General features: G+C 44.7%; 1 protein-coding gene across 1 annotated transcript; it reads left to right on the top strand.

Moving 5' to 3' along the window:
* The first annotated feature begins 534 nt into the window (after nt 1-534).
* On the top strand, nt 535-26,043 carry LOC129857031 (cadherin-17-like). The gene is made up of 19 exons (XM_055924913.1): nt 535-610; nt 10,396-10,468; nt 11,027-11,116; nt 11,360-11,497; nt 13,624-13,759; nt 13,856-14,014; nt 14,461-14,613; nt 15,260-15,459; nt 16,019-16,150; nt 16,392-16,542; nt 19,923-20,123; nt 20,226-20,302; nt 21,460-21,648; nt 21,990-22,234; nt 22,322-22,458; nt 22,567-22,791; nt 22,893-23,003; nt 23,122-23,238; nt 23,423-26,043. Exons 2-19 carry the CDS (start codon nt 10,418-10,420, stop codon nt 23,506-23,508), a joined length of 2,598 nt encoding a protein of 865 aa, XP_055780888.1. The 5' UTR covers nt 535-610; nt 10,396-10,417; the 3' UTR covers nt 23,509-26,043.
* Nucleotides 26,044-26,619: the final 576 nt, after the last annotated feature.

Here is a 26,619-nt window from a genome sequence, read left to right as displayed (position 1 = left end):
ATTATTACAGGGGACCTGTCAGAGGTGTGTGTGTCTGTGTGAGAAGCAGTCATATCTGTGTCTCAGCTAAGCTCCTCTAAACAGCTTACTACTAGACATTCTCAGACAGGAAGCAGTTCATAAAGTCAAAGGTTAAAGTCCTCTTCGAGTGAGAAACTTTTCCAGTCCTTTGTAATCCCCACCTCCACCCTTACAGATTGTTCAGTCTGCCTGCTGACTGTGTGGTGTTGAGTCCAGTAGCCAGTTGTATGGTTCTACAGAGATGAGCCTTTAGCTTGTAGTAACAGTAAGAACTCTAATAGGGGCTTAGCACTGAATATTCATACATACATTACAACCTACAGTACTTTGGTTCCTGTGTCCTGTTCATGGTTACCATTCTGTGACGATCATGTTATATTAATTTATTACATCCTTTAGTTACACTCACTTCTCCTGTCCCCCTGTTTCTCTATTGGCTCGGCCTGTTGTAGGGGCGGGGAGATTAGACAATGAATAGGTTCAATAAAGCATTGTGTGTTAATGTTGAGTTAACGTTTGACCAGGCTGGATGGGGCAGTAGTGATCACACTACAGTCCAAGGAGTGAAACGGGAACTCTTTTAAGCAAGGTATGTCTCTCCCTCTTCCTCTCTCACTCTTTCTCTCCCTATCTCGCTTTCTCTCTCTCTGTCTTTTTCTGTGTCTGAATGTTGAGTTGAAGCCTGTATCTATATGTTGGTTACTTCTGTTTTCTATATGTGTGTTTAATATTGAGCATTTCCATTAGGGGATTTCTTTTGGGTGTGTGTTGTGATCTTGACTTGACTTTGCCAGGGCCTGTGTGTATATATGGCATCTTGAAGTCTGTGTTATTGAGCACCACTGTCCTGGGGCCTCTGGAGCCTCTGGGCTCTGGTTTCTGGGTCAGACACAGGAGCCTGGGTTTGATCAGTCTGGTCTGGTCTGGTCTTGGGGGCAGAAAGACACTAAAGGTCACTCAGTGTCGGCCTTCTAGAGACAGGCCTACATCAGGCCTCACACAAAGTTTGAAAAATGCATTCTACAGGTTGAGATGAATCTGTTTTATAAGGGAGACATGTCCCAACATGTCAGAGTAGTGTGTTTCCCTTAGTCCTTCATCTGGTGCTTGTCTGGGAGTGCCGGTTTGCTGTGTTCTGAACCCCATGTGTTGTGCATGATTAGTTATTGCGATTCTGGCGTGTGTCAGTCAGCCAACCAGTCAGTCAGTCAGCCAGTCAGCAGGGACAGAACTCCTGGAAACACAGAGAGTGCAGAGAGCCAGCAGGAGAGAGATGTAACAAGTGACTAACAGAAGACAATTTGTGTTTTAGGAGAAGGTTGTAGAAAAGGTCATAGCAGTAGGTAGATAGTGAGACAGGTAATGGAAGTTCTATGTGGGCACCACAGGCGGCTGGTGGCACCTTAGTTGGGGAGGACAGGCTCCTAGTAATGGCTGGCATGGAATAAATGGAATGGTATCGAACACATCAAAAACATGGTTTCTATGTGTTTGATTCCATTCACTCCATTCCAGCCATTATTATGAGTCATCCTCCCCTCAGCAGCCATCTGTGGTAGGGAACATGGAGTGTAAATGGAGTGTCAGGTGGAGCGTATCGTGCTGTGAGGAAAGCAAAGGTCGTCTGCAGCGGCAAGCCTCAAAGTCACATTCACACTCTTAATATCTCCCTATCACCTCTCTCTGCCCTCTGCAAGACTGGTCATACACATGTACTGGACACACTATAGACTCACATGTAGTGGACACACTATAGACACACATGTACTGGACACACTATAGACTCACATGTACTGGACACACTATAGACTCACATGTAGTGGACACACTATAGACTCACATGTAGTGGACACACTATAGACTCACATGTAGTGGACACACTATAGACTCACATGTAGTGGACACACTATAGACTCACATGTAGTGGACACACTATAGACTCACATGTAGTGGAAATATTTTAGACTCATGTACTGGACACACTATGTACTGGACACACTATAGACTCACATGTAGTGGACACACTATAGACTCACATGTAGTGGACACACTATAGACTCACATGTACTGGACTCACTATAGACTCACATGTACTGGACACACTATAGACTCACATGTAGTGGACATATTTTAGACTCATGTACTGGACACACTATGTACTGGACACACTACAGACTCACATGTACTGGACACACTATAGACTCACATGTACTGGACACACTGACACAGATAGAGAAACAGGTAAACACACTGTACAGACAGAGAAACAGGTAAAACACACTGTACAGATGCACATCCTGTTGAGGTGTATTCTATCTAGTCTGTTGTCGTTGTACATAACAGAATGTCCTGTAGCCTGAAGTGGAGACGTGTACATAACAGAATGTCCTGTAGACTGAAATGGAGACGTGTACATAACAGAATGTCCTGTAGCCTGTCATGGAGACGTGTACATAACAGAATGTCCTGTAGCCTGTCATGGAGACGTGTACATAACAGAATGTCCTGTAGCCTGTCATGGAGACGTGTACATAACAGAATGTCCTGTAGCCTGTCATGGAGACGTGTACATAACAGAATGTCCTGTAGACTGAAATGGAGACGTGTACATAACAGAATGTCCTGTAGCCTGTCATGAAGACGTGTACATAACAGAATGTCCTGTTGCCTGAAGTGGAGACGTGTACATAACAGAATGTCCTGTAGACTGAAATGGAGACGTGTACATAACAGAATGTCCTGTAGCCTGTCATGGAGACGTGTACATAACAGAATGTCCTGTAGCCTGTCATGGAGACGTGTACATAACAGAATGTCCTGTAGCCTGTCATGGAGACGTGTACATAACAGAATGTCCTGTAGCCTGTCATGGAGACGTGTACATAACAGAATGTCCTGTAGCCTGTCATGGAGACGTGTACATAACAGAATGTCCTGTAGCCTGTCATGGAGACGTGTACATAACAGAATGTCCTGTAGACTGAAATGGAGACGTGTACATAACAGAATGTCCTGTAGCCTGTCATGGAGACGTGTACATAACAGAATGTCCTGTAGTCTGTCATGGAGACGTGTACATCACAGAATGTCCTGTAGCCTGTCATGGAGACGTGTACATAACAGAATGTCCTGTAGCCTGTCATGGAGACGTGTACATAACAGAATGTCCTGTAGTCTGTCATGGAGACGTGTACATCACAGAATGTCCTGTAGCCTGTCATGGAGACGTGTACATAACAGAATGTCCTGTAGCCTGTCATGGAGACGTGTACATAACAGAATGTCCTGTAGTCTGTCATGAAGACGTGTACATAACAGAATGTCCTGTTGCCTGAAGTGGAGACATGTACATCAAAAGGCTGACGTTTTGATTGTGTGTGTTATGGAGTATATTTACATCTTAGTCATTTAGCAGACTCTATTATTCAGAGTGACTTACAATAAGTGCATTCATCTTAAGACACTGTAGCTAGGTGAGACAACAACACATCACAATGGTATCAGGTACATTTTCCCTTAACAAAGTATTTATCAGCAAAGTCAGTGCTAGTGGAGAAAGAGAAGTGCCTTTTTTGTGGTGGGGTTTCAGATGTTTTCGAAAGATGTGCAGGGACTCTGCTGTATATATACAGTTGAAGTCGGAAGTTTACATACACCTTAGCCAAATACATTTAAACTCAGTTTTTCACAATTCCTGACATTTAATCCTAGTAACAATTCCCTGTTTTAGGTCAGTTAGGATCACCACTTTATTTTAAAAATGGGAAATCTCAGAATAATAGTAGAGAGAATGATTTATTTCAGCTTTCATTTCTTTCATCACATTCCCAGTGGGTCAGAAGTTTACATACACTCAATTAGTATTTGCTAGCATTGCCTTTAAATCGTTTTGGGTAGCCTTCCACAAGCTTCCCACAATAAGTTGGGTGAATTTGTGGCCCATTCCTCCTGACAGAGCTGGTGTAGCTCTGTCAGGTTTGTAGGCCTCGTTGCTCGCACACGCTTTTCAGTTCTGCCCACAAATTTTCTATGGGATTGAGGTCAGGGCTTTGTGATGGCCACTCCAATACCTTGACTTTGTTGTCCTAAGCCATGTTGCCACAACTTTGGAAGTATGCTTCCATTTGGAAGACCCATTTGCGACCAAGCTTTAACTTCCTGACTGATGTCTTGAGATGTTGCTTCAATATATCCACATCATTTTCTTCCCTCATGATGCCATCTATTTTTTTTACCAGTCCCTCCTGCAGCAAAGCACCCCCACAACATGATGCTGCCACCACCGTGCTTCACTGTTGGGATGGTGTTCTTCGGCTTGCAAGCCTCCCCCTTTTTCCTCCAAACATAACGATGGTCATTATGGCCAAACAGTTCTATTTTTGTTTCATCAGACCAGAGGACATTTCTCCAAAAAGTACAATCTTTGTCCCCATGTGCAGTTGCAAACCGTAGTCTGGCTTTTTTATTGCGGTTTCTTGCTGAGCGGCCTTTCAGGTTATGTCAATATAGGACTTGTTTTAATGTGGATATAGATACGGTCGTACCTGTTTCCTCCAGCATTTCACAAGGTCCTTTGCTGTTGTTCTGGGATTGATTTACACTTTTCGGATGAACCAGACTTGTGGAGGTCTGCAATTATTTTTCTGAGGTCTTGGCTGATTTCTTTTGATTTTCCCTTGATGTCAAGCAAAGAGGCACTGAGTTTGAAGGTAGGCCTTGAAATACATCCACAGGTACACCTCCAATTGACTCAAATGATGTCAATTAGCCTATCAGAAGATTCTAAAGCCATGACATAATTTTCTGGAATGTTCCAAGCTATTTAAAGGCACAGTCAACTTAGTCTGTGTAAACATCTGACCAACTGGAATTGTGATACAGTGAATTATAAGTGAAATATTCTCTGTAAACTTGTGTCATGCACAAAGTAGATGTCCTAACCAACTTGCCAAAACTATAGTTTGTTGACAACAAATTTGTGGAGTGGTTGAAAAACGAGTTGTAATGACTCCAACCTAAGTGTATGTAAACTTCCGACTTCAACTGTATATAGACAGTGCCTTCGGAAAGTATTCAGACTCATTGACTTTTTCCACATTTTGTTACGTTACAGCCTTATTCTAAAATGGATTAAATAAATGTTTTTCCTCATCAATCTACACACAATACCCCTGTCGTGTCTTTACTGTCATTAAATTGAAGACTTAGTTTTTATCAAAGATTCTCTGTAATTAGTTATTACGCGATCAACTAATTAATAATGTAACAAATTAACTAGGAAGTTGGGGCACCAGGGAAAGTATTCAGATTACAAAGTTATAATTTCCCAATACAACCTTTCAGATATTTTCATATCTGATCAATAGTCTTCTGATTAATGATTTATTTATTTTACCTCACGTTAGTCTCATTCCAAACGTCGTAAATTGTTGTTATCTGCACGAACCCAGCCTTTACTATGAGTCATCCATCCATCAATTGTCTTAAATCATTTATTTATTACTAACTAAGTAATTCACAGAAATGCATAAACAAACACACTTAAAATGGTTATATGAAATGATAGGAGAATATGCCCTTTGGGCTAAACCGGCATGGCGGCTTGTTAAACAAAGGGAAAATGGGGGGGTCTACCAAGAAGTCACTACAGAGTTCATAATTTTAACAATTGACATGCTAATCTTTTACACATGAACGCTCACTCATTCGGGAACAATTACAATCAATATATATATATATATTTACGCTCAGTGTGTCGTCTTGATCGCTGGAGAAAAGTTAGTTTCTGTTGGAGAGTTTCGTCCATTCGTCCGTCTTGGTTATTGTGGATAGTTCAGAGTGACATTCGTTATAGAATGGATGTTTCGGCGGTTGTCATTCTTCGCGTTCAATGATACCGAATTCCTTGCTGCAGACTAGTAATCAATATCAAAGACTTGTTCTTATTCTGTCGGTATAGTCTAAGAGTTTAACCACGTGGTATGGTTAAAAGATTCAACAATGGTACACAACCTTCGTTCCCCTCCTAATGGAGAAAAACATGGTCTAGTGATAATTTCTCAGAGTTGGGTTTTATTCGGAAATGCAGAAAAGGGCTGTCCCAGGATGTCTGACCCTAACTGGGATCAGGGCGGTCCTCGGATTTAGTTTAAATCAAAAGGGAATTGTATTTCTCTTCATTAAACAGTCCAAAATCATATTACACAATTATACAAACAGTATCATACTCACTCATTCATCTTATACAACAATTAGATGTAAACCTCATATCTGAGGCTATTATATAAACAGCGTTATGGTAATGTAGCCACACAGTCTCCCATGAGTTTCCCAAGTTGTGACAAACGGACCAGTTAATAGCTGGAATCTTCACCGATATTTTATACTTTTTCCGGAACATGAAACCTGTTCGTACCTCAAGTTCTGTGAGGTGGAAGAAATCCCTTTGTTCTCTATGAAAGTTTACCCTCTCTCTAATACTGTGTGTCCATGAGGAGATTCTCAGGAATTTACGACGTCTCTCTGTGACCACAGCAGCCTAGTTGTAGGGGGCAGGGAGAGGCAGGGAGAGGCAGGGAGAGGGGGATGGGGCTTTCTATACCCAAACAGGCAACGTCATGACACCCCATAATGACAAAACAAAAACAGGTTTTAGAAATGTTTGCACATGTATAAAAAAATAAAAACAGAAATACCTTATTTACATAAGTATTCAGACCCTTTGCTCTGAGACTCGAATTGAAGCATCCTGTTTCCATTGATCATCCTTGAGATGTTTCCACAACGTGATTTGAGTCTACTTGTGGTAAATTAAATTGATTTGACCTGATTTGGAAAGGCACACACCTGTCTATAAAAGTTCCCACAGTTGACAGTGCATGTCAGAGCAAAAACCAAGCCATGAGGTCGAAATAATTGTCCGAAGAGCTCTGAGACAGGATTGTGTCGAGGCACAGATCTGGGGAAGGGTACCAAAAAATGTCTGCAGCATTGAAGGTCCCCAATAACACAGTGGCCTCCATCATTCTTAAATGGAAGAAGTTTAGAACCACAAAGACTCTTCCTAGAGCTGGCCATCTGGCCAAACTGAGCAATCGGGGGAGAAGGGCCTTGGTCAGGGAGGTGACCAAGAATCCGATGGTCACTCTCGCAGAGCTCTAGAGTTCCTCTGTAGAGCTGGGAGGAACTTCCAGAAGGACAACCATCTCTGCAGCACTCCACCAATCAGGCCTCTATGGTATAGAGGCCAAGCAGATGCCACTCCTCAGTAAAAGGCACATGACAGCCCGCTTGGAGTTTACCAAAAGGCACCTAAAGACTCTCAGACCATGAGAAACAAGATTCTCTGGTCTGATGAAACCAAGATTTGGCCTGAATGCCAAGCGTCACGTCTGGAGGAAACCTGGCACCATCCCTACGGTCAAGCATGGTGGTGGCAGCATCATGCTCTGGGGATGTTTTTCAGCGGTAGGGACTGGGAGACTAGCCAGGATCGAGGCAAAGATGAATGGAGCAAAGTACAGAGAGATCCTTGATGAAAACCTGCTCCAGAGCTTTCAGGACCTCAGACTGGGGGTGAAGGTTCACCTTCCAACAGGACAACGACCCTAAGCACACAGCCAAGACAACGCAGGAGTGGCTTCAGGGCAAGTCTCTGAATGTCCTTGAGTGGCCCAGCCAGAGTCCGGACTTGAACCCGATTTAACTTCTCTGGAGAGACCTGAAAATAGCTGTGTAGCGACACTCCCCATCCAACCTGACAGAGCTTGAGAGGATCTGCAGAGAAGAATGGGAGAAACTCCCAATATACAGGTGTGCAAAGCTTGTAGCGTCATATCCAAGAAGACTCGAGGCTGTAATCGCTGCCAAAGTTGCTTCAACAAAGTACTGAGTAAAGGGTCTGAATACTTATGTAAATGTGATATTTCAGTTTTATGTTTGTAGTAAATTATCAAAATGTTCTAAAAACCTGTTTTTGCTTTGTCATTATGGGTGTTGTGATGTCATTATGGGGTGTTGTGATGTCAATATGGGGTATTGTGTGTAGATTGATGAGGGGGGTAAAAACTATTTAATCAATTTTAGAATAAGGCTGTAACATAACAAAATGTGGAAAAAGTCAAGGGGTCTGAATACTTTCCGAAGGCACTGCATATATATTTGTAAGGTTGACAGGTGTGTGTTGTGAATCCTCATGAGTGTTTATAGTGAAGGAGTGTCAGTAGAGATAAGACTTGGCTCTCAGTAGATGTATTCTGTTCGTCATATCTGTCTCTGTCTCTGTATGACTGTGCTGCTGTTGGGGCAAGGAGGAGCTCACAGACGGACACTATTTCAATCTACAGTAATACACACACACCTTTAGGGTGGTTTTACTCTCTCTGTTCCCCCGCCCTGAGCTGTTATATCAGGCTCTGAGGTCACTGTCAGGTAATGGGGGGGTTTCACACCTGAGTGACCTTTCACTAACGAATGAGTCACGTCTGGAGGGGGAGGGGGGTGGTGGTCATCCAGTCATCTTCAAAGGGAATACTTCCTCTAGATAGCCTAGCTACCTCTCCCCTCTCTGCCCCTAGAGCTTAAAACTCCCATGTATGGTCAGTCATGGCTGCCGCTGGCTCAAACTTTCTGTTTCTAACCAGGGGGCGGGGCTTTCTGGTTGAGTGGGAGGAGTCCTGCACATGAAGGCCATTGACTTCCCCATCAGCTCAAAGTCTGTCTGATAGAGAGAGAGATAGTGTGGCCCTGGCAGAGAACAGTTGGACTACAGTAACACTCCCTTAGTGGATCCCTGTTAGTGATACTAAGAGAGAGAGATAGTGTGGCCCTGGCAGGGAACAGTTGTACCACAGTAACACTCCCTTAGTGGATCCCTGTTAGTGATACTAAGAGAGAGAGATAGTGTGGCCCTGGCAGAGAACAGTTGTACTACAGTAACACTCCCTTAGTGGATCCCTGTTAGTGATACTAAGAGAGAGAGATAGTGTGGCCCTGGCAGGGGACAGTTGGACTACAGTAACACTCCCTTAGTGGACCCCTGTTAGTGATACTAAGAGAGAGAGATAGTGTGGCCCTGGCAGGGGACAGTTGGACTACAGTAACACTCCCTTAGTGGATCCCTGTTAGTGATACTAAGAGAGAGAGATAGTGTGGCCCTGGCAGGGGACAGTTGGACTACAGTAACACTCCCTTAGTGGATCCCTGTTAGTGATACTAAGAGAGAGAGATAGTGTGGCCCTGGCAGGGAACAGTTGGACTACAGTAACACTCCCTTAGTGGATCCCTGTTAGTGATACTAAGAGAGAGAGATAGTGTGGCCCTGGCAGGGGACAGTTGGACTACAGTAACACTCCCTTAGTGGACCCCTGTTAGTGATACTAAGAGAGAGAGATAGTGTGGCCCTGGCAGGGGACAGTTGGACTACAGTAACACTCCCTTAGTGGATCCCTGTTAGTGATACTAAGAGAGAGAGATAGTGTGGCCCTGGCAGGGGACAGTTGGACTACAGTAACACTCCCTTAGTGGATCCCTGTTAGTGATACTAAGAGAGAGAGATAGTGTGGCCCTGGCAGGGAACAGTTGGACTACAGTAACACTCCCTTAGTGGATCCCTGTTAGTGATACTAAGAGAGAGAGATAGTGTGGCCCTGGCAGGGAACAGTTGGACTACAGTAACACTCCCTTAGTGGATCCCTGTTAGTGATACTAAGAGAGAGAGATAGTGTGGCCCTGGCAGGGAACAGTTGGACTACAGTAACACTCCCTTAGTGGATCCCTGTTAGTGATACTAAGAGAGAGAGATAGTGTGGCCCTGGCAGGGGACAGTTGGACTACAGTAACACTCCCTTAGTGGATCCCTGTTAGTGATACTAAGAGAGAGAGAGATAGTGTGGCCCTGGCAGGGGACAGTTGGACTACAGTAACACCCCCTTAGTGGATCCCTGTTAGTGATACTAAGAGAGAGCCTGTTTGCCCTTGACTCTAGTCCTTCAGGTGAATTAGTAACAGACTCTACTACCAGCTCCTGTACCAAAGGGAATGTGCTGAAAAACTAACCACTTCTCACCACTGGTGGACCACTACACACACACACACACACACACACACACACACACACACACACACACACACACACACACACACACACACACACACACACACACACACACACACACACACACACACACACACACACACACACACACACACACACACACACACCTAGACCAGGGGGGGGGGATATGAGGGACGAGTTTGGGAAGCCCTGACCTACACAACCTCTCATTGACAAAGAGTTTATTACAGTCTACCTCTGTGTTTTCTAATCCTCCTCCACCCAATCCTCTCCCTCTCCTCTCCCTCCTCTCCTCTCAGAGTCTCGTGCCTGAAGCTCATCATGGCAATTCCCATAATTCACCTGCTGCTGCTCAGTCTCCTCATCGCCACTGTGAGTTCACTCCGACCTCAAATATTTTAAGTCATACTCTATTACTCTACATACATGAACTCTTACGTTGATATTTGATTGTCACTGAGGAGTGAGACTTCTCTGGGTTCTCTTCCGGTTTGTTTCTGCTAGGTGAGCTTTGACTCTGGTTGGCTTGGAAACGAGCCACAGGGCGTTGTGCCGCCCTCTGTGACTTCTTAGCGTTACTGAAAGATTGAATGAAGGACAGACGTACAGGCTCACACAGGCCAGACAGTCTCCTTCAGTGGAAATCTGTAGAGTCGGTCAATGAGTAACTGTCCTTCTGCAAGGAGAGAGAGAACGTCTACCGCATGCTGTAGTGTTTTGTCCTTGAGAACACCAAGGGTTTTACATTTTCATTACAGCCCAATACTGGCACACCGGATTCAACTAATCAGGGTGTTCATTTATAGTTGAGTGATTGAATCAGGAGTGCAAGTACTGGGCTGGTGCAAAAATGTGCAACTCTGGAGTTTTTCAACAACTGGAGTCCATGAACACTGGTCTACTGTATATTCATCACATGTGTTGTGATAGGCTGCTGGGAAAGGCCTGGAGAAGGGACCACTGGAGAACAAGGTTCTAGACGTACCAGAGGGGACACCTGTACCTTACGCCCTCTACCAGGTAACACACACACACACACACACACACACACACACACACACACACACACACACACACACACACACACACACACACACACACACACACACACACACACACACACACACACACACACAGACACATACTCTGGAGGTGACACACACACACACACACACACACACACACACACACTGTAGAAGTTAACACACAGCTGTCCCCTTAATTTCTGGTCTTTGTATTAATACATTCTCTGTCCGTCTGCAGTTCCAAGCGTCCCACCTCGAGGTTGATGGGTTCAGATTGACAGGAGAGACTGAAGGAAAGATCAGCATCTCAGAGGACGGCTGGCTCTACCTAGAACAGACCTTGGACTGGGCCCACACACAGACACATACTCTGGAGGTGACACACACACACACACACACACACACACACACACACACACACACACACACACACACACACACACACACACACACACACACACACACACACACACACACACACACACACACACACAGACACATACTCTGGAGGTGACACACACACACACACACACACACACACACACACACACTGTAGAAGTTAACACACACTGTAGAAGTTAACACACACTGTAGAAGTTAACACACACTGTAGAAGTTAATACACACACACACACACACACACACACACTGTAGAAGTTAACACACACACACACACACACACACACACACACACACACACACACACACACACACACACTGCAGAAGTTAACACACACAGATACACAATGTAGAAGTTAACACTCACAGACACACACTGTAGAAGTTAACAGACACAGACACACACTGTAGAAGTTAACACACACACACACACACACACACACACACACACACACACACACACACACACACACACACACACACACACACACACACACACACACACACACACTGTAGAAGTTCACACACAGGCACACACACTGTAGAAGTTAACACTCAGACACACACTGCAGAAGTTAACACACACGGATACACAATGTAGAAGTTAACACTCACAGACACACACTGTAGAAGTTAACAGACACAGACACACACTGTAGAAGTTAACACACACACACACACACACACACACACACACACACACACACACACACACACACACACACACACACACACACACACTCAGACACACACTGTAGAAGTTAACACACAGACCCAGACTGTAGAAGTTAACACTCAGACACACACTGTAGAAGTTAACACACACAGACCCAGACTGTAGAAGTTAACACACACAGACACACACTGTAGAAGTTAACACACACAGACACACACACTGTAGAAGTTAATACACAGACACACACTGTGGAAGTTAATACACAGACACACACTGTAGAAGTTAACACACACAGACACACACACTGTAGAAGTTAATACACAGACACACACTGTAGAAGTGAACACACACAGACACACACACTGTAGAAGTTAACACACACAGACACACACTGTAGAAGTTAACACACACAGACACACACTGTAGAAGTTAAAAAACACACACAGACAAACACAATGTAGTTAACATACACGTGATACAAGTTAGTATTTGATGTCCATCCATGTCATGGATGTGGATAGACAGGAGATGATGTGGAAACTGCCCACTAGGGGCAATAGTGAGTGATGTTACCTTCAAGTAGGTTTTGGTTTTATGGATGGGGATGGTGGATGGGCCTAAGCATCTGCCTCTGATTCCAAAGGTTGCATGTTCAAATCCAGCAAAAAAAGTTGTTTCTGATTTTTTAAAATGAAACCTATCCCAAACCTTAACCCTTACCTTAACCAATCAGAGTTAATGTCTAACCTTAAGAATTTGGAGTTAAGCTTAACCCTAACCTTAACAATTCTAACTTAACACCTAAACTTAACCTTAAACACTTCCAAATTTGACATTTGTAACAACTTTAAAATGTGACGTCTAATTCTGACGTGAGACTGTGAGAGCTGGTAGGTACAGACACACAGACATACACACACTGTCGATTCACAGATCTGACAAGTATCTGCATGCACACACATACACCAAGACATTTAGTATAGACCCACACACACATACACCAAGACATTTAGTATAGACCCACACACACATACACCAAGACATTTAGTATAGACCCACACACACATACACCAAGACATTTAGTATAGACCCACACACACATACACCAAGACATTTAGTATAGACCCACACACACATACACCAAGACATTTAGTATAGACCCACACACACATACACCAAGACATTTAGTATAGACCCACACACACATACACCAAGACATTTAGTATAGACCCACACACACATACACCAAGACATTTAGTATAGACCCACACACACATACACCAAGACATTTAGTATAGACCCACACACACATACACCAAGACATTTAGTATAGACCCACACACACATACACCAAGACATTTAGTATAGACCCACACACACATCCCAGCTTCATGTTGTTTTTGTTGTTGTTGTTGTTGTTGTTGTAGCTGGAGGCCTTAGTGGGTTCAGATCCAGTAGAAGGTCCAGTCAGCATCACCATCAACGTGTTGGATGTCAACAACCATGCCCCCTCCTTCAACCAGACAGACTACATCGGCATCGTCAAGGAACGTACCCCCGCAGGTCTGTCTGTCTGTCACTCTGTCTGACTGACTGTCTGTCTATCCGTCTGTTTGTCTGTCTGTGTGTGTGTTCATTATGTGTGTGTGTGTGTTGCAGGTGTTCCATTTGCGCGTGTGTTTGCTACTGACCTGGACGACTCAGAGTCTCCCAACGCCCATCTGAGTTACACCCTGGTCTCCCAGATCCCCAACAGAGACAACACCCTGTTCTTCCAGATCAACAGCAACACAGGAGAGATTTCTACTACTGCCGAGGGTAACACACACACACACACACAAACGCATACACACAGGTGCACAAACACACACACAGACACACACACACACACTCCCGGAGATCCCCAAAGTGCACACTCATAGATCATCCCAAATGTTGTGGTCTCTAATCTCATCCTGTATGAGTGCTAATCTGTGAGTTCTGCATCCTTTAATCTCACACCAGCCCAGATTACCACAACACAACTCTCGTGCTCCAGATTAACACATGCTTGGTGTCAGATTGACCACATGTACCACGTGATTATATTACTGATTACAGCTGTGTGTGTGTGTGTGTGTGTGTGTGTGTGTGTGTGTGTGTGTGTGTGTGTGTGTGTGTGTGTGTGTGTGTGTGTGTGTGTGTGTGTGTGTGTGTGTGTGTGTGTGTGTGTGTGTGTGTGTGTGTGTGTGTGTGCGTGTGTCTGTGTGTGTGTGTTCCTGAAGGAGAGCGTCTGCTGAAGGCCAGAGAAAGTGTTATTCATTCCAGAGGAGGGGACTTCAGTGATTCTCTGAAGAAGAGGTTTGATGACTACTGCACCCCCACAAAGGACATCCCTTATGAACTCAACCCCTTCTACAGCTGTGTGCAGAGGGCAGGTCTGTGTGTACTTCACTATATTTACTTGTAGTTTAAGATGAAACCATAAAATCACTATTGTCAGGTAAGCCTGACCAAGATGGTCCAAATAGATAGATGATTGAGCCCATAGCAGACCACAAGGGGGGCGGATAAAGAGAAAAAGAGGAGGGCATTTCAGAGAGGAAGCAAATAGAGCAGAGCACATGCAGACACTTGGAAACATGTCAGGCAGAGAGAGAGGGGGGGTAAAGTGAGAGATAGGGATAGAGAGAGCGAGAATGATAGAGTGAGAGGGATAGAGACAGAGGCATAGAGAGCGAGGGATAGATAGATTAATTCAAGTGATTAAGGCTGATTAAGAGGCTAATGGTGTGATTGAGAGGCTGCTGAACAGAACCTCCTCTACATAATGTTGTTGAGTTCAGCTGTGGCCACTGGCCAGAGCAGCCTGACCTCTCACCTCTGACCCCTGTGTTATCACACAGAGAGCCCCGAGGTCACTCTCAGGTATTCCCGTATAGTACACTACTACTAGTACACATACAGGGCGACAGTCAAACACAGTGTGCCATATGGGAAATAGGGCATCATTTGGGCCTGTCTTCTTCGGTGGTGCCTGTGTATTGACTGTGAATGGTCTTGTTTCTTCCTCTGTGGTTGTAGAGTCTCGGAGGCTGAACCCTCTGGAAGACCCAGACTTCACGCTGATTGTTCGTGTGGAGGACATGGGCGGGGAGTCAGTGAACGCTCTCAACGGTAATGCGAGGGTTAAAATTGTCGTGCAGGAGAACCTGTGGGTCAATCCTGGACCGATCAACCTCAGAGAACAGTTGAAAGGGATATACCCCATGCACATCGGCAAGGTACGGCAGGGGTGGAAATCACACTCACACAATCACTATAGGTGCCCCAGTACCTAACTAAGGAAACTGTTTAGAAAACACTAAGGACCTAAGGAGGCTGTTTAGAAAACACAGATGACCTAATTAGGCTGTTTAGAAAATACTAAGGAACTAAAGAGACTGTTTAGAAAACACTAAGGACCTAAAGAGACTCTTTAGAAAACACCAAGGACCTAAAGAGACTGTTTAGAAAACACTAAGGACCTAAAGAGACTCTCTAGAAAACACATAATCAGCATGCATACCTTAAATTTGATCTCCTATTGACATCACTGCATAATTAAAGGAAAATGTTACATATAAAGCAGTTAAGATACAGTACATGTCTAAAGCTGTCTGTCTGTCTGTCTGTCTGTCTGTCTGTCTGTCTGTCTGTCTGTCTGTCTGTCTGTCTGTCTGTCTGTCTGTCTGTCTGGTCTGTTTGTGTGTCTGTTTGTGTGTCTGTGTGTGTGTGTTTGTCTGTGTGTGTGTCCGTCCGTCCGTCCGTCTGTCCGTCTGTCTGTCCGATGTCTCCCTGCAGGTCCAGTCTAATGATCCCAGTGCCTTCTACAGGCTGGTACAGAAAGAGCGGGAGCTGACGTTCCCCTTCAATGTCACAGAGGAAGGAGACATTCTGCTGACTGAGGAGCTGGACAGAGAGGACAAGGCCATGGTAACCAGCTAGTCCTCCTCATCACAATCACTATCTAACACTCTGGTCCCAAGCAGCATTATTTAATGGAGTACTGTCCATCACTGGATAGTTCACATAAAAATAAATGTGTGTGTGTGTGTGTGTGTGTGTGTGTGTGTGTGTGTGTGTGTGTGTGTGTGTGTGTGTGTGTGTGTGTGTGTGTGTGTGTGTGTGTGTATGTGTGTGTGTGTGTGTGTGTGTGTGTGTGTGTGTGTTCCAGTACATCCTGGTGGTGTTCGCTGAGGATAGCTATGGTAACCAGGTAGACCCTCCCCTGGAGGTGCAGGTGGTGGTGGACGATGTGAATGATAACGCTCCAATCTGTGAGGAGGAACTCAGTGTGTTTGAAGTGCAGGAGAACGAACCCACAGGTAACTAACTACTGGATGTGTGTGTGATAGGTTAGAGATGTGTGATACACTACACAGCCAAAAGTATATGGACACCCCTTTAAATTAGTGGATTTGGCTATTTCAGCCATGACAGTGTCGTGTCTTTGGCATCATTAAACTGAAGACTTATTTATCAAATAACTCTCTGTAATTATTATTACGCGATTAAACTGATTAATCAGGTAACTGTAATTAACTAGGAAGTCGGGGCACCAAGGAAAATATTCAGATTACAAAGTTATAATTTTCCTAATACAACTTTCCAGATATTTTAATATCTGATCAATTAGTCTTCTTAATTAATGAATTATTTATTTTACCTCACGTTAGTCTCATTCCGAACATCGTAAATTGTTGATCTGCACGAACCCAGCCTTTACTATGAGTCATCCATACATCAATTGTCTCAATCAATTATTTATTAACTAACTAAACAATCACAGAAGTGCACACACAAACAAACAAAGTAAATATGGTTACAAGAAATGATAGGGGAATTTGCCCTAGTGGGCTAAACCGGCATCGCGGCTTGTTAGACAGAAGGGAAATGGGGGTCGATAACACTACAAAGTTGATCATTATAACAATTGAAATGCTAATCCTTTGCACATGAACGCTCACTCATTCGGGTACAATTGCAATCAATATATATATTTACGCTCAGTGTGTCGTCGGGATCTCTGTTGAAAAGTTCGTTTCTGTTGGAGAGTCTCTCTCTCTCTCTCTCTCTCTGTCGTGGTTAGAATGTATAGTTCAGAGTGACATTCATTCATGTCGTTATAGAATAGATGTTTCGGCGGTTGTCGGTCTTCACGTTCAATGATACCGAATTCCTAGCTGCAGACTAGTAATTAATATCAAAGACTTGTTCTTATTCTGTCAGTATCGATAGTCTAAGAGTTTAACCACGTGTGGAGAAAAACTGGTCTGGTCTCAAACCTTGGCCCCCTCGTGGTGAGGTAAGCTGGTCTCAACCTTAGTCCTCTCGTAATTGAGAGAAACATGGTCTGTTGAGAAATTCTCAAGGTGGGGGTTTTATTCGGAATAGCAGAAAGGGCTGTCCCATGAGCCAGATCATGCCTGTGTTCATGGGGGCGTGCCAGTAACTTAAGTGAAACTTTACACAGAAATACAATTCTCTCACATTACATAGCATCCCATAATTTCACAAATAGTTTAATCTTTCCTCATTCATCCTGTACAACAATTAGATGTAAGCCTCCTATTGTATAAACAGTGTTATGGTAATGTGGCCGTATTGTCTCCCATGAGTTTCACAAAATTTTACCAAACGGACCAGTTCGTAGCTGGATTCTTCACCGATCTTTTATACCTTCTCCAGAACATAAATGTTGTGACCTCAAGTTCTGTGAGGTGGAAGAAATTCCTTTGTTCTCTCTGAAAACTCACTATCTCTATACTGTGGCCATGAGGAGACAATCTCCTCCAGGAATTTACGACCTGGGGTCGCAGCAGCCTGAGTGTAGGAGACAGAGAGAGGGGGATGGTGCTCGCTGTACCCAAAGAGGGCAACGTCATGACAGCAGCAAAGGGAGGACCAACTCCATATTAATGCCCATGATTTTGGAATGAGATGTTTGACGAGCAGGTGTCCACATGCTTACTTTTACATTTCATTGACCCTGATGTGCATTCCATAAATGTGTGAAAAGTCTCGTATCTTGTGACTTTGATGTTAGGACTGGTGTTAGGACTGTGTTGTGACAGATATTAGGACTGTGTTGTGACTGATGTTAGGACTGTGTTGAGACTGATATTAGGACTGTGTTGAGACTGGTGTTAGGACTGTGTTGTGACTGATGTTAGGACTGTGTTGAGACTGATATTAGGACTGTGTTGTGACTGATGTTAGGACTGTGTTGAGACTGGTGTTAGGTCTGTGTTGAGACTGATGTTAGGACTGTGTTGTGACTGATGTTAGGACTGTGTTGAGACTGATGTTAGGACTGTGTTAGGACTGTGTTGTGACGGATGTTAGGACTGTGTTGAGACTGATGTTAGGACTGTGTTGTGACTGATGTTAGGACTGTGTTGAGACTGATGTTAGGACTGTGTTGTGACTGATGTTAGGACTGTGTTGAGACTGATGTTAGGACTGTGTTGTGACTGATGTTAGGACTGTGTTGAGACTGGTGTTAGGACTGTGTTGAGACTGATGTTAGGACTGTGTTTTGACTGATGTTAGGACTGTGTTGAGAGTGATGTTAGGACTGTGTTGTGCCTGATGTTAGGACTGTGTTGAGACTGATGTTAGGACTGTGTTGTGACTGATGTTAGGACTGTGTTGAGACTGGTGTTAGGTCTGTGTTGAGATTGATGTTAGGACTGTGTTGAGACTGATGTTAGGACTGTGTTGAGACTGGTGTTAGGACTGTGTTGAGACTGATGTTAGGACTGTGTTGTGACTGATGTTAGGACTGTGTTGAGACTAATGTTAGGACTGTGTTGTGACGGATGTTAGGACTGTGTTGAGACTGATGTTAGGACTGTGTTGAGACTGATGTTAGGACTGTGTTGAGACTGATATTAGGACTGTGTTGAGACTGATGTTAGGACTGTGTTGAGACTGATGTTAGGACTGTGTTGTGACTGATGTTAGGACTGTGTTGAGACTGGTGTTAGGACTGTGTTGAGACTGATATTAGGACTGTGTTGTGACTGATGTTAGGACTGTGTTGTGACTGATGTTAGGACTGTGTTGAGACTGGTGTTAGGACTGTGTTGAGACTGGTGTTAGGACTGTGTTGTGACTGATGTTAGGACTGTGTTGAGACTGATGTTAGGACTGTGTTGAGACTGATATTAGGACTGTGTTGTGACTGATGTTAGGACTGTGTTGAGACTGATGTTAGGACTGTGTTGTGACTGATGTTAGGACTGTGTTGAGACTGGTGTTAGGACTGTGTTGAGACTGATATTAGGACTGTGTTGTGACTGATGTTAGGACTGTGTTGAGACTGATGTTAGGACTGTGTTGTGACTGATGTTAGGACTGTGTTGAGACTGGTGTTAGGACTGTGTTGTGACTGATGTTAGGACTGTGTTGAGACTGATGTTAGGACTGTGTTGAGACTGATATTAGGACTGTGTTGTGACTGATGTTAGGACTGTGTTGAGACTGATATTAGGACTGTGTTGTGACTGATGTTAGGACTGTGTTGAGACTGGTGTTAGGACTGTGTTGAGACTGATGTTAGGACTGTGTTGTGACTGATGTTAGGACTGTGTTGAGACTGATGTTAGAACTGTGTTGTTATATTAAAGGTATGTGTGTTCAGAGCTGAAGCATTCTAATATTAACTCATATAACCTGTGTGATTGGTTCCTCTGGGTTCCAGGCAGCCCAGTTGGACATCTGATGGTGCATGATGCTGATGATGACAACACACCCAACGCGCTGCTCTCCTATTCGCTGGTGTCCCAAACCCCTTCCTCCGTCTTTACCATTGATGGCATCAGCGGCCGCATCCAGGCCAAGCAGATGCTCCAACGCAGAGACGCAACAGAGTACCACCTCACTGTCAGAGTAAACGACCCAGGTACATGCACACACACACTTGACCTTTGTCTAAAAGTTGGAACAGCACAGACACGTGTTTGCTTCAATGGGGTCCTCACATACTGTTGTGTGTCTTCGTCAGGTTTCAGCACAGAATGTAAAGTCCTCATCAAGGTTATCGACATCAACAATGAGCTGCCCATCTTCGAGATGAATGACGTGAGACATACCTGAGACACACACCTGAGACATACCTGAGACACACACCTGAGACGTACCTGAGACACACACCTGAGACATACCTGAGACACACACCTGAGACATACCTGAGACACACACCTGAGACATACCTGAGACACACACCTGAGACATACCTGAGACACACACCTGAGACATACCTGAGACACACACCTGAGACGTACCTGAGACACACACCTGAGACATACCTGAGACACACACCTGAGACATACTTGAGACACACACCTGAGACATACCTGAGACACACACCTGAGACATACCTGAGACACACACCTGAGACATACCTGAGACACACACCTGAGACATACCTGAGACACACACCTGAGACATACCTGAGACACACACGAGACACACACCTGAGACATACCTGAGACACACACCTGAGACATACCTGAGACACACACCTGAGACATACCTGAGACACACACCTGAGACATACCTGAGACACACACCTGAGACACCTGAGACACACACCTGAGACACACACCTAAGACATACCTGAGACACACACCTGAGACATACCTGAGACACACACCTGAGACATACCTGAGACACACACCTGAGACATACCTGAGACACACACCTGAGACACACACCTGAGACACACACCTGAGACACACACCTGAGACACACACCTGAGACACACCTGAGACATACCTGAGACACACACCTGAGACACACACCTGAGACATACCTGAGACACACACCTGAGACACACACCTGAGACACACACCTGAGACATACCTGAGACACACACCTGAGACACACACCTGAGACACACACCTGAGACACACACCTGAGACATACCTGAGACACACACCTGAGACACACACCTGAGACACACACCTGAGACACACACCTGAGACATACCTGAGACACACACCTGAGACACACACCTGAGACACACACCTGAGACATACCTGAGACACACACCTGAGACACACACCTGAGACACACACCTGAGACACACACCTGAGACATACCTGAGTTTCATAGATGCTTTAGTTGGTATGGGTTGTTGACCTGTGACCTTTAATACTGTCTCTCTCTCTCTCTCTCTCTCTCTCTCTCTCTGTCTCTCTCTCTCTCCCTCTGTCTCTCTCTCTGTCTCTTTGTAGTATGGTAGTCACAACCTGTCTGAAGACACAGCTCTAGGCCACACCCTCCTGACAGTGAAAGCCACAGACGCCGACGACCCTGGAACAGGAAGCTCCCGCATCGAGTTCCACATAACCGCTGGCAACGAAGACGGAGTTTTCGCCATGGAGACAGACGACAATGGGGAGGGCAGGCTTGTTGTTGCTAAGGTAACTTCATACTGGAAGGTCAGATTTTGATAGGTGATGATAAAGATGGTAAGCTGATCCTAGATCTATGGTTGTATTGATTATTAAAGGAAACGTCCACCAGCAGCCTGAAACAAACCCACACAAACGCTTCCATTTTGCTCCAGAATGCTCACAGATCTCTCTCCCTTCCTCCCCATCTGCCTCCCTCTCCCTCCCCCTCTCTTTTCCTTCCTCCACCCTTCCTTCCTTTCCCCACTCTCCCCTCTCTCTCCCTTCCTCCCTCCCCCTTCATCCCCCCTCGATCTCCCTTCCTCCCCCCTCTCTCTTCCTCGCTCCCCTCTCTCGCCCTCTTTCTCCAGCCTCTGAACTATGAGATTGCTACATCCTATAAGCTACAGATTGATGCTCGTAACCCAGAGCCGCTGGTGAGCGGTCTCGAGTACGGCGCTGAGTCGTCCGCCGTGGTCTCGGTGGCGATCAGTGACGTTGATGAGGCTCCAGTGTTTGACATGGACATTCTGGATGTCACAGTGCTAGAGGACACTAAGGAGGGATCTACGCTGCTCAAAATACACGCCAAGGACCCAGAGGGCAAAGAGATACTGTAATCACATTATGAGAGGGACTGATGTTGTGTGTGTGTTATGGCTCTGATAGTGTATGTTTTGTGCTAACTGTGTGTGTATTGTAGGTTCAAGATGGAGGGAGACACTAAGGGTTGGTTGGAGATTGATCCTGCTACTGGAGAGATAAAGATAAAGAATAAAGCTGTGCTGGACAGAGAGACGGTGGAGGCCTTCCACTTTACTGTTGTCGCCTTCGAGAAAGGTGAAGAACACACATATGTATATTTCGGATACTTTTTGGACCCACACACTGCCAGTTTGAGTCCAGGTTAGAGAATATCCATAATGAATAATACCTCTCCACCCTCAGCCAATCCAGAGCTGTCCTCAGAGCGCGAGGTGTCTGTGAGGCTGCTGGATGTGAATGACAATGTCCCCAAGCTGACAGAGAACCAGGCCTTCATCTGTGTGAAGAAGCCCCAGCCTATAGTCCTGACGGCCCTGGACGCAGACGCAGACCCCTTCGGAGCACCTTTCACATTCAGCCTGGCCCAGGGCAAGAAGTCCCCCAACTGGGACCTAAGCGCTGTGGACGGTACACATTTGTTAGACAAGACTACATCTCCTAGAGATCCTGTCTATTAATGTGCTCCCGTGCTGATGTGGGATTGTGTCTCTTCCCTTGGTTTCCTGTAGGTACATCTGCTAAACTGACCCTGAAGAAATCTCCCAGCGAGGACAAAACCTTCCTAATCCCCATCAACATCAAAGACAACGCTGGCATGGGCATCACACAGAAGTTTGAGGGTGAGTGGTTACAGCCAGCTTTGTGTGATAACACACATCACACACAAGACCATGTAGCTGTGAGTGGGTGTCTTTTACCAATGTATATTTGTCTCTGATGTGTGTGTTCTCCCTACAGTGCGAGTGTGTAACTGCACAGAGCTGGGATACTGTTTCACCGAGCCAGGCGTTCATGCAGGGGTGTTAGGAATGCCCACCACCATCGGAATCCTGGCTGGAACTGTCGGATTCATCGGTGAGTAACAGGCGCTGTTGTTCACTAGTGTTGTTGCTATGCACTTTAAGGGAAGAGGGCGGAATGGTACAATCGAGGATCGAGGATCTAACGAGTATCTAACACAATTACGTAGGATTTTAGTTCTGGGTTTCCCATATTATTTTTTGACTGTTATTGATGGGTGATGTCACTTCCTCCCTAGCCCTGGTCCTGATCATCGCTTTCCATCGTATAAAGAAGGACAACCAGAAGAAAGCCTTGCTGGGAGAAACGGACGCCATTCTCTAGAAACACATGAGATAGCATGTGTTTGTTTAATTGTTATATTTCTGAAGAACAGATCTACTTTGATTGGTTGTATGCATATGTTATAAATACTACCTGGTTTCGTCATAATCATGCACTCATGCAGCTCAATAACTTATTTCCCTTGTCAGTGAATTTTGTCTGTATTTAGAATTTAGACTGTCCATTCTCAGCTGGTGTGTCTTGACTGGCTGTGTACTGTGTGATGGTTCAAACACTCCATTTCAAGCTGCTTGCTGTAATTGTGTAGACTGTTGCTCAGAGACTTCAGTTCACCGTTTGCCTCTGACTGTTTTTTTGTGGTTGATATGTCTTTATACTGATACTCCATGATGTTTTTTTAATGAGGCCTGATATTAGTGAAGATGCTAGCTAGCCGAGGGTTAAATTAGGACGGTTCCACCACTAGAATGGGAGAAAGACTGCATACAGTAAAGAGTAGAAATGACCATGGAAAAACAACCGATGTTGGAGACAGTTCCAACACCTAAACATCCCTCAGTTTAACCCTTGGTGTTAACTGTTTGACAAGCCCAGTGTAAATGAGTGCCTGGTGAATGTCTGAGTGTGTACCATGTTTATAATAGTTTTGTGATTTTCTATTAAATTTGATTTCTATTAATTATTCAATTTAAAAAAAAAATTCGGTTTAGTTTCCATTCTGTTTCAGACTTGATTTACTAGTTTTTATTCTGTTTCAGTACGATAAAAAACATATTTTGTTTTTATATTATTCAGTTGTAGTTTCAGTTTCAGTTGTATTTTTTGTGTGAGGGACAGAAAGTAGCCTCACGTGTCCTTATGCTAGGGGCCATGTATGTGATGTAGGACTATAGCAGGGGTACTCAAGTACTATTTGAGATGGTCCGGTCACACACATTTCCTAGGTGGCAAAAGTCCTGATGGATATTTTCATTTATCGGCGTAGTAACACACCCTCACCTCGCAATCCATGCCACAACAAACTGTTCAAACCGTTCACACCCTTCTTGTTGGTAGAGAGAATCATTTGTCGTTTTAAAGCTCATTGTCGGCAATTCTACATATTATCCACGTCTTATGCGTGTTCACATGATACCGGTAGTCGAATCCTCAGCGAATTACAAAAAATAAAACAATAGCTATCTCCCCATCTTTATCCTGAAATTCTTTGTGGGTGCTGTACAGATGAACTTTGAGGTTGTGGGATGCAGGGTGGGATGCAGGGTGGTATGCTGCTGGCTGGCAGCAGTGGGATGCAGGGTGGTATGCTGCTGGCTGGCAGCAGTGGGATGCAGGGTGGTATGCTGCTGGCTGGCAGCAGTGGGATGCAGGGTGGTATGCTGCTGGCTGGCAGCAGTGGGATGCAGGGTGGTATGCTGCTGGCTGACAGCAGTGGGATGCAGGGTGGTATGCTGCTGGCTGGCAGCAGTGGGATGCAGGGTGGTATGCTGCTGGCTGGCAGCATACCACCCTGCATCCCACTGCTGGCTGGCAGCAGCATACCACTCTAGATCCCACTGCTGGCTTGCCTCTGAAACTAAGCCCGGTCGGTCCTGGTCTGTCCCTGGATGGGAGACCAGATGCTGCTGGAAGTGGTGTTGGAGGGCCAGTAAGGGGCACTTTTGCGTCTGGTCTAAGGAGATCCCCAGGGCAGTGAAGGGGACATTGCCCTGTGTAGGGTGCTGTCTTTTGGATTGAATGTTAAACGGATGTCCTGACTGTGGTCATTAAAAAGCCCATTACTTATCATAAGAGTATGGGTGTTAACACTGGTGTCATGACAAAATTCCCAAACTGGTACCATTCCCATCATGACCACCTAATCACCCCCCCCCCCACCCCTCATTCTAATTGGCATATATCAATTAGCTGATGTTGCCGTTCATCACCCAGGTGGGTTCTACACATTGGAAGTGAGTTTCCCCCTACAATGTAAAGCACTTGGAGTACCTCAGTTTGTAGAAAAGTGCTATATAACTCCAAGAAATTATTATTAGCTTCTGACACTACGATACATTTGCTTTTGTCCTTTCCAGCAATGTACTCCAAATAATCCCATACATGGCTTTGTCTTTTGCAACCAACCACTGCTGGTGTTGTGTTTGCTGCTACCATTGTTCAAGCTCATGCTTTGTCCTCGGATTTCTTCCCTTAGCTAGCGATGCAGCAGTTAGGCCTATTTGAAACATCACCATCTACTGGCAGCATTTACCCTCCAGATTCAGAAGTTCAAAAACCCCATTAGAGAAAAAAGCTTCAAAACCCCATTCGATTTTTGTCCAAAGTTTAGAAGGAAAAAAACAACTGAACATGATTCATGATGGTTTTAATTATATTTTAGTTTGTTTTGCAGTCAAAGATAATAGTTCCAGTATAGTTTTAGTTTTTCAGTTTACTCAATTGTTTATCCAATTTTTGTTTTAATTAATTTTCATTTCAGTTTTCATTTACTATTATAACCTTGGTGTGTGCAACACAGTAATGGAGAGAGGAGTGGAGAAAATGTCTATCTGAATAAAGGCTATCTGGACCTACTGCTTTTGAGTAAAATTGTGTGCTTTGGGCTGAGAGAGGAATGTAATATTATGTGCATGTGTGTGTGCTTTGGGCTGAGAGAGGAATGTAATATTATGTGCATGTGTGTGTGCTTTGGGCTGAGAGAGGAATGTAATATTATGTGCATGTGTGTGTGCTTTGGGCTGAGAGAGGAATGTAATATTATGCGCATGTGTGTGTGCTTTGGGCTGAGAGAGGAATGTAATATTATGCGCATGTGTGTGTGCTTTGGGCTGAGAGAGGAATGTAATATTATGCGCATGTGTGTGTGCTTTGGGTTGAGAGAGGAATGTAATATTATGTGCATGTGTGTGTGCTTTGGGCTGAGAGAGGAATGTAATATTATGTGCATGTGTGTGTGCTTTGGGCTGAGAGAGGAATGTAATATTATGTGCATGTGTGTGTGCTTTGGGCTGAGAGAGGAATGTAATATTATGTGCATGTGTGTGTGCTTTGGGCTGAGAGAGGAATGTAATATTATGTGCATGTGTGTGTGCTTTGGGCTGAGAGAGGAATGTAATATTATGTGCATGTGTGTGTGCTTTGGGCTGAGAG

The sequence above is a fragment of the Salvelinus fontinalis genome, chromosome 6 (assembly GCF_029448725.1).
Source record: "Salvelinus fontinalis isolate EN_2023a chromosome 6, ASM2944872v1, whole genome shotgun sequence".
In the NCBI taxonomy this organism is placed as follows: Eukaryota; Metazoa; Chordata; class Actinopteri; order Salmoniformes; family Salmonidae; genus Salvelinus; species Salvelinus fontinalis.
This window is presented reverse-complemented; position numbering and strand designations above follow the sequence as displayed.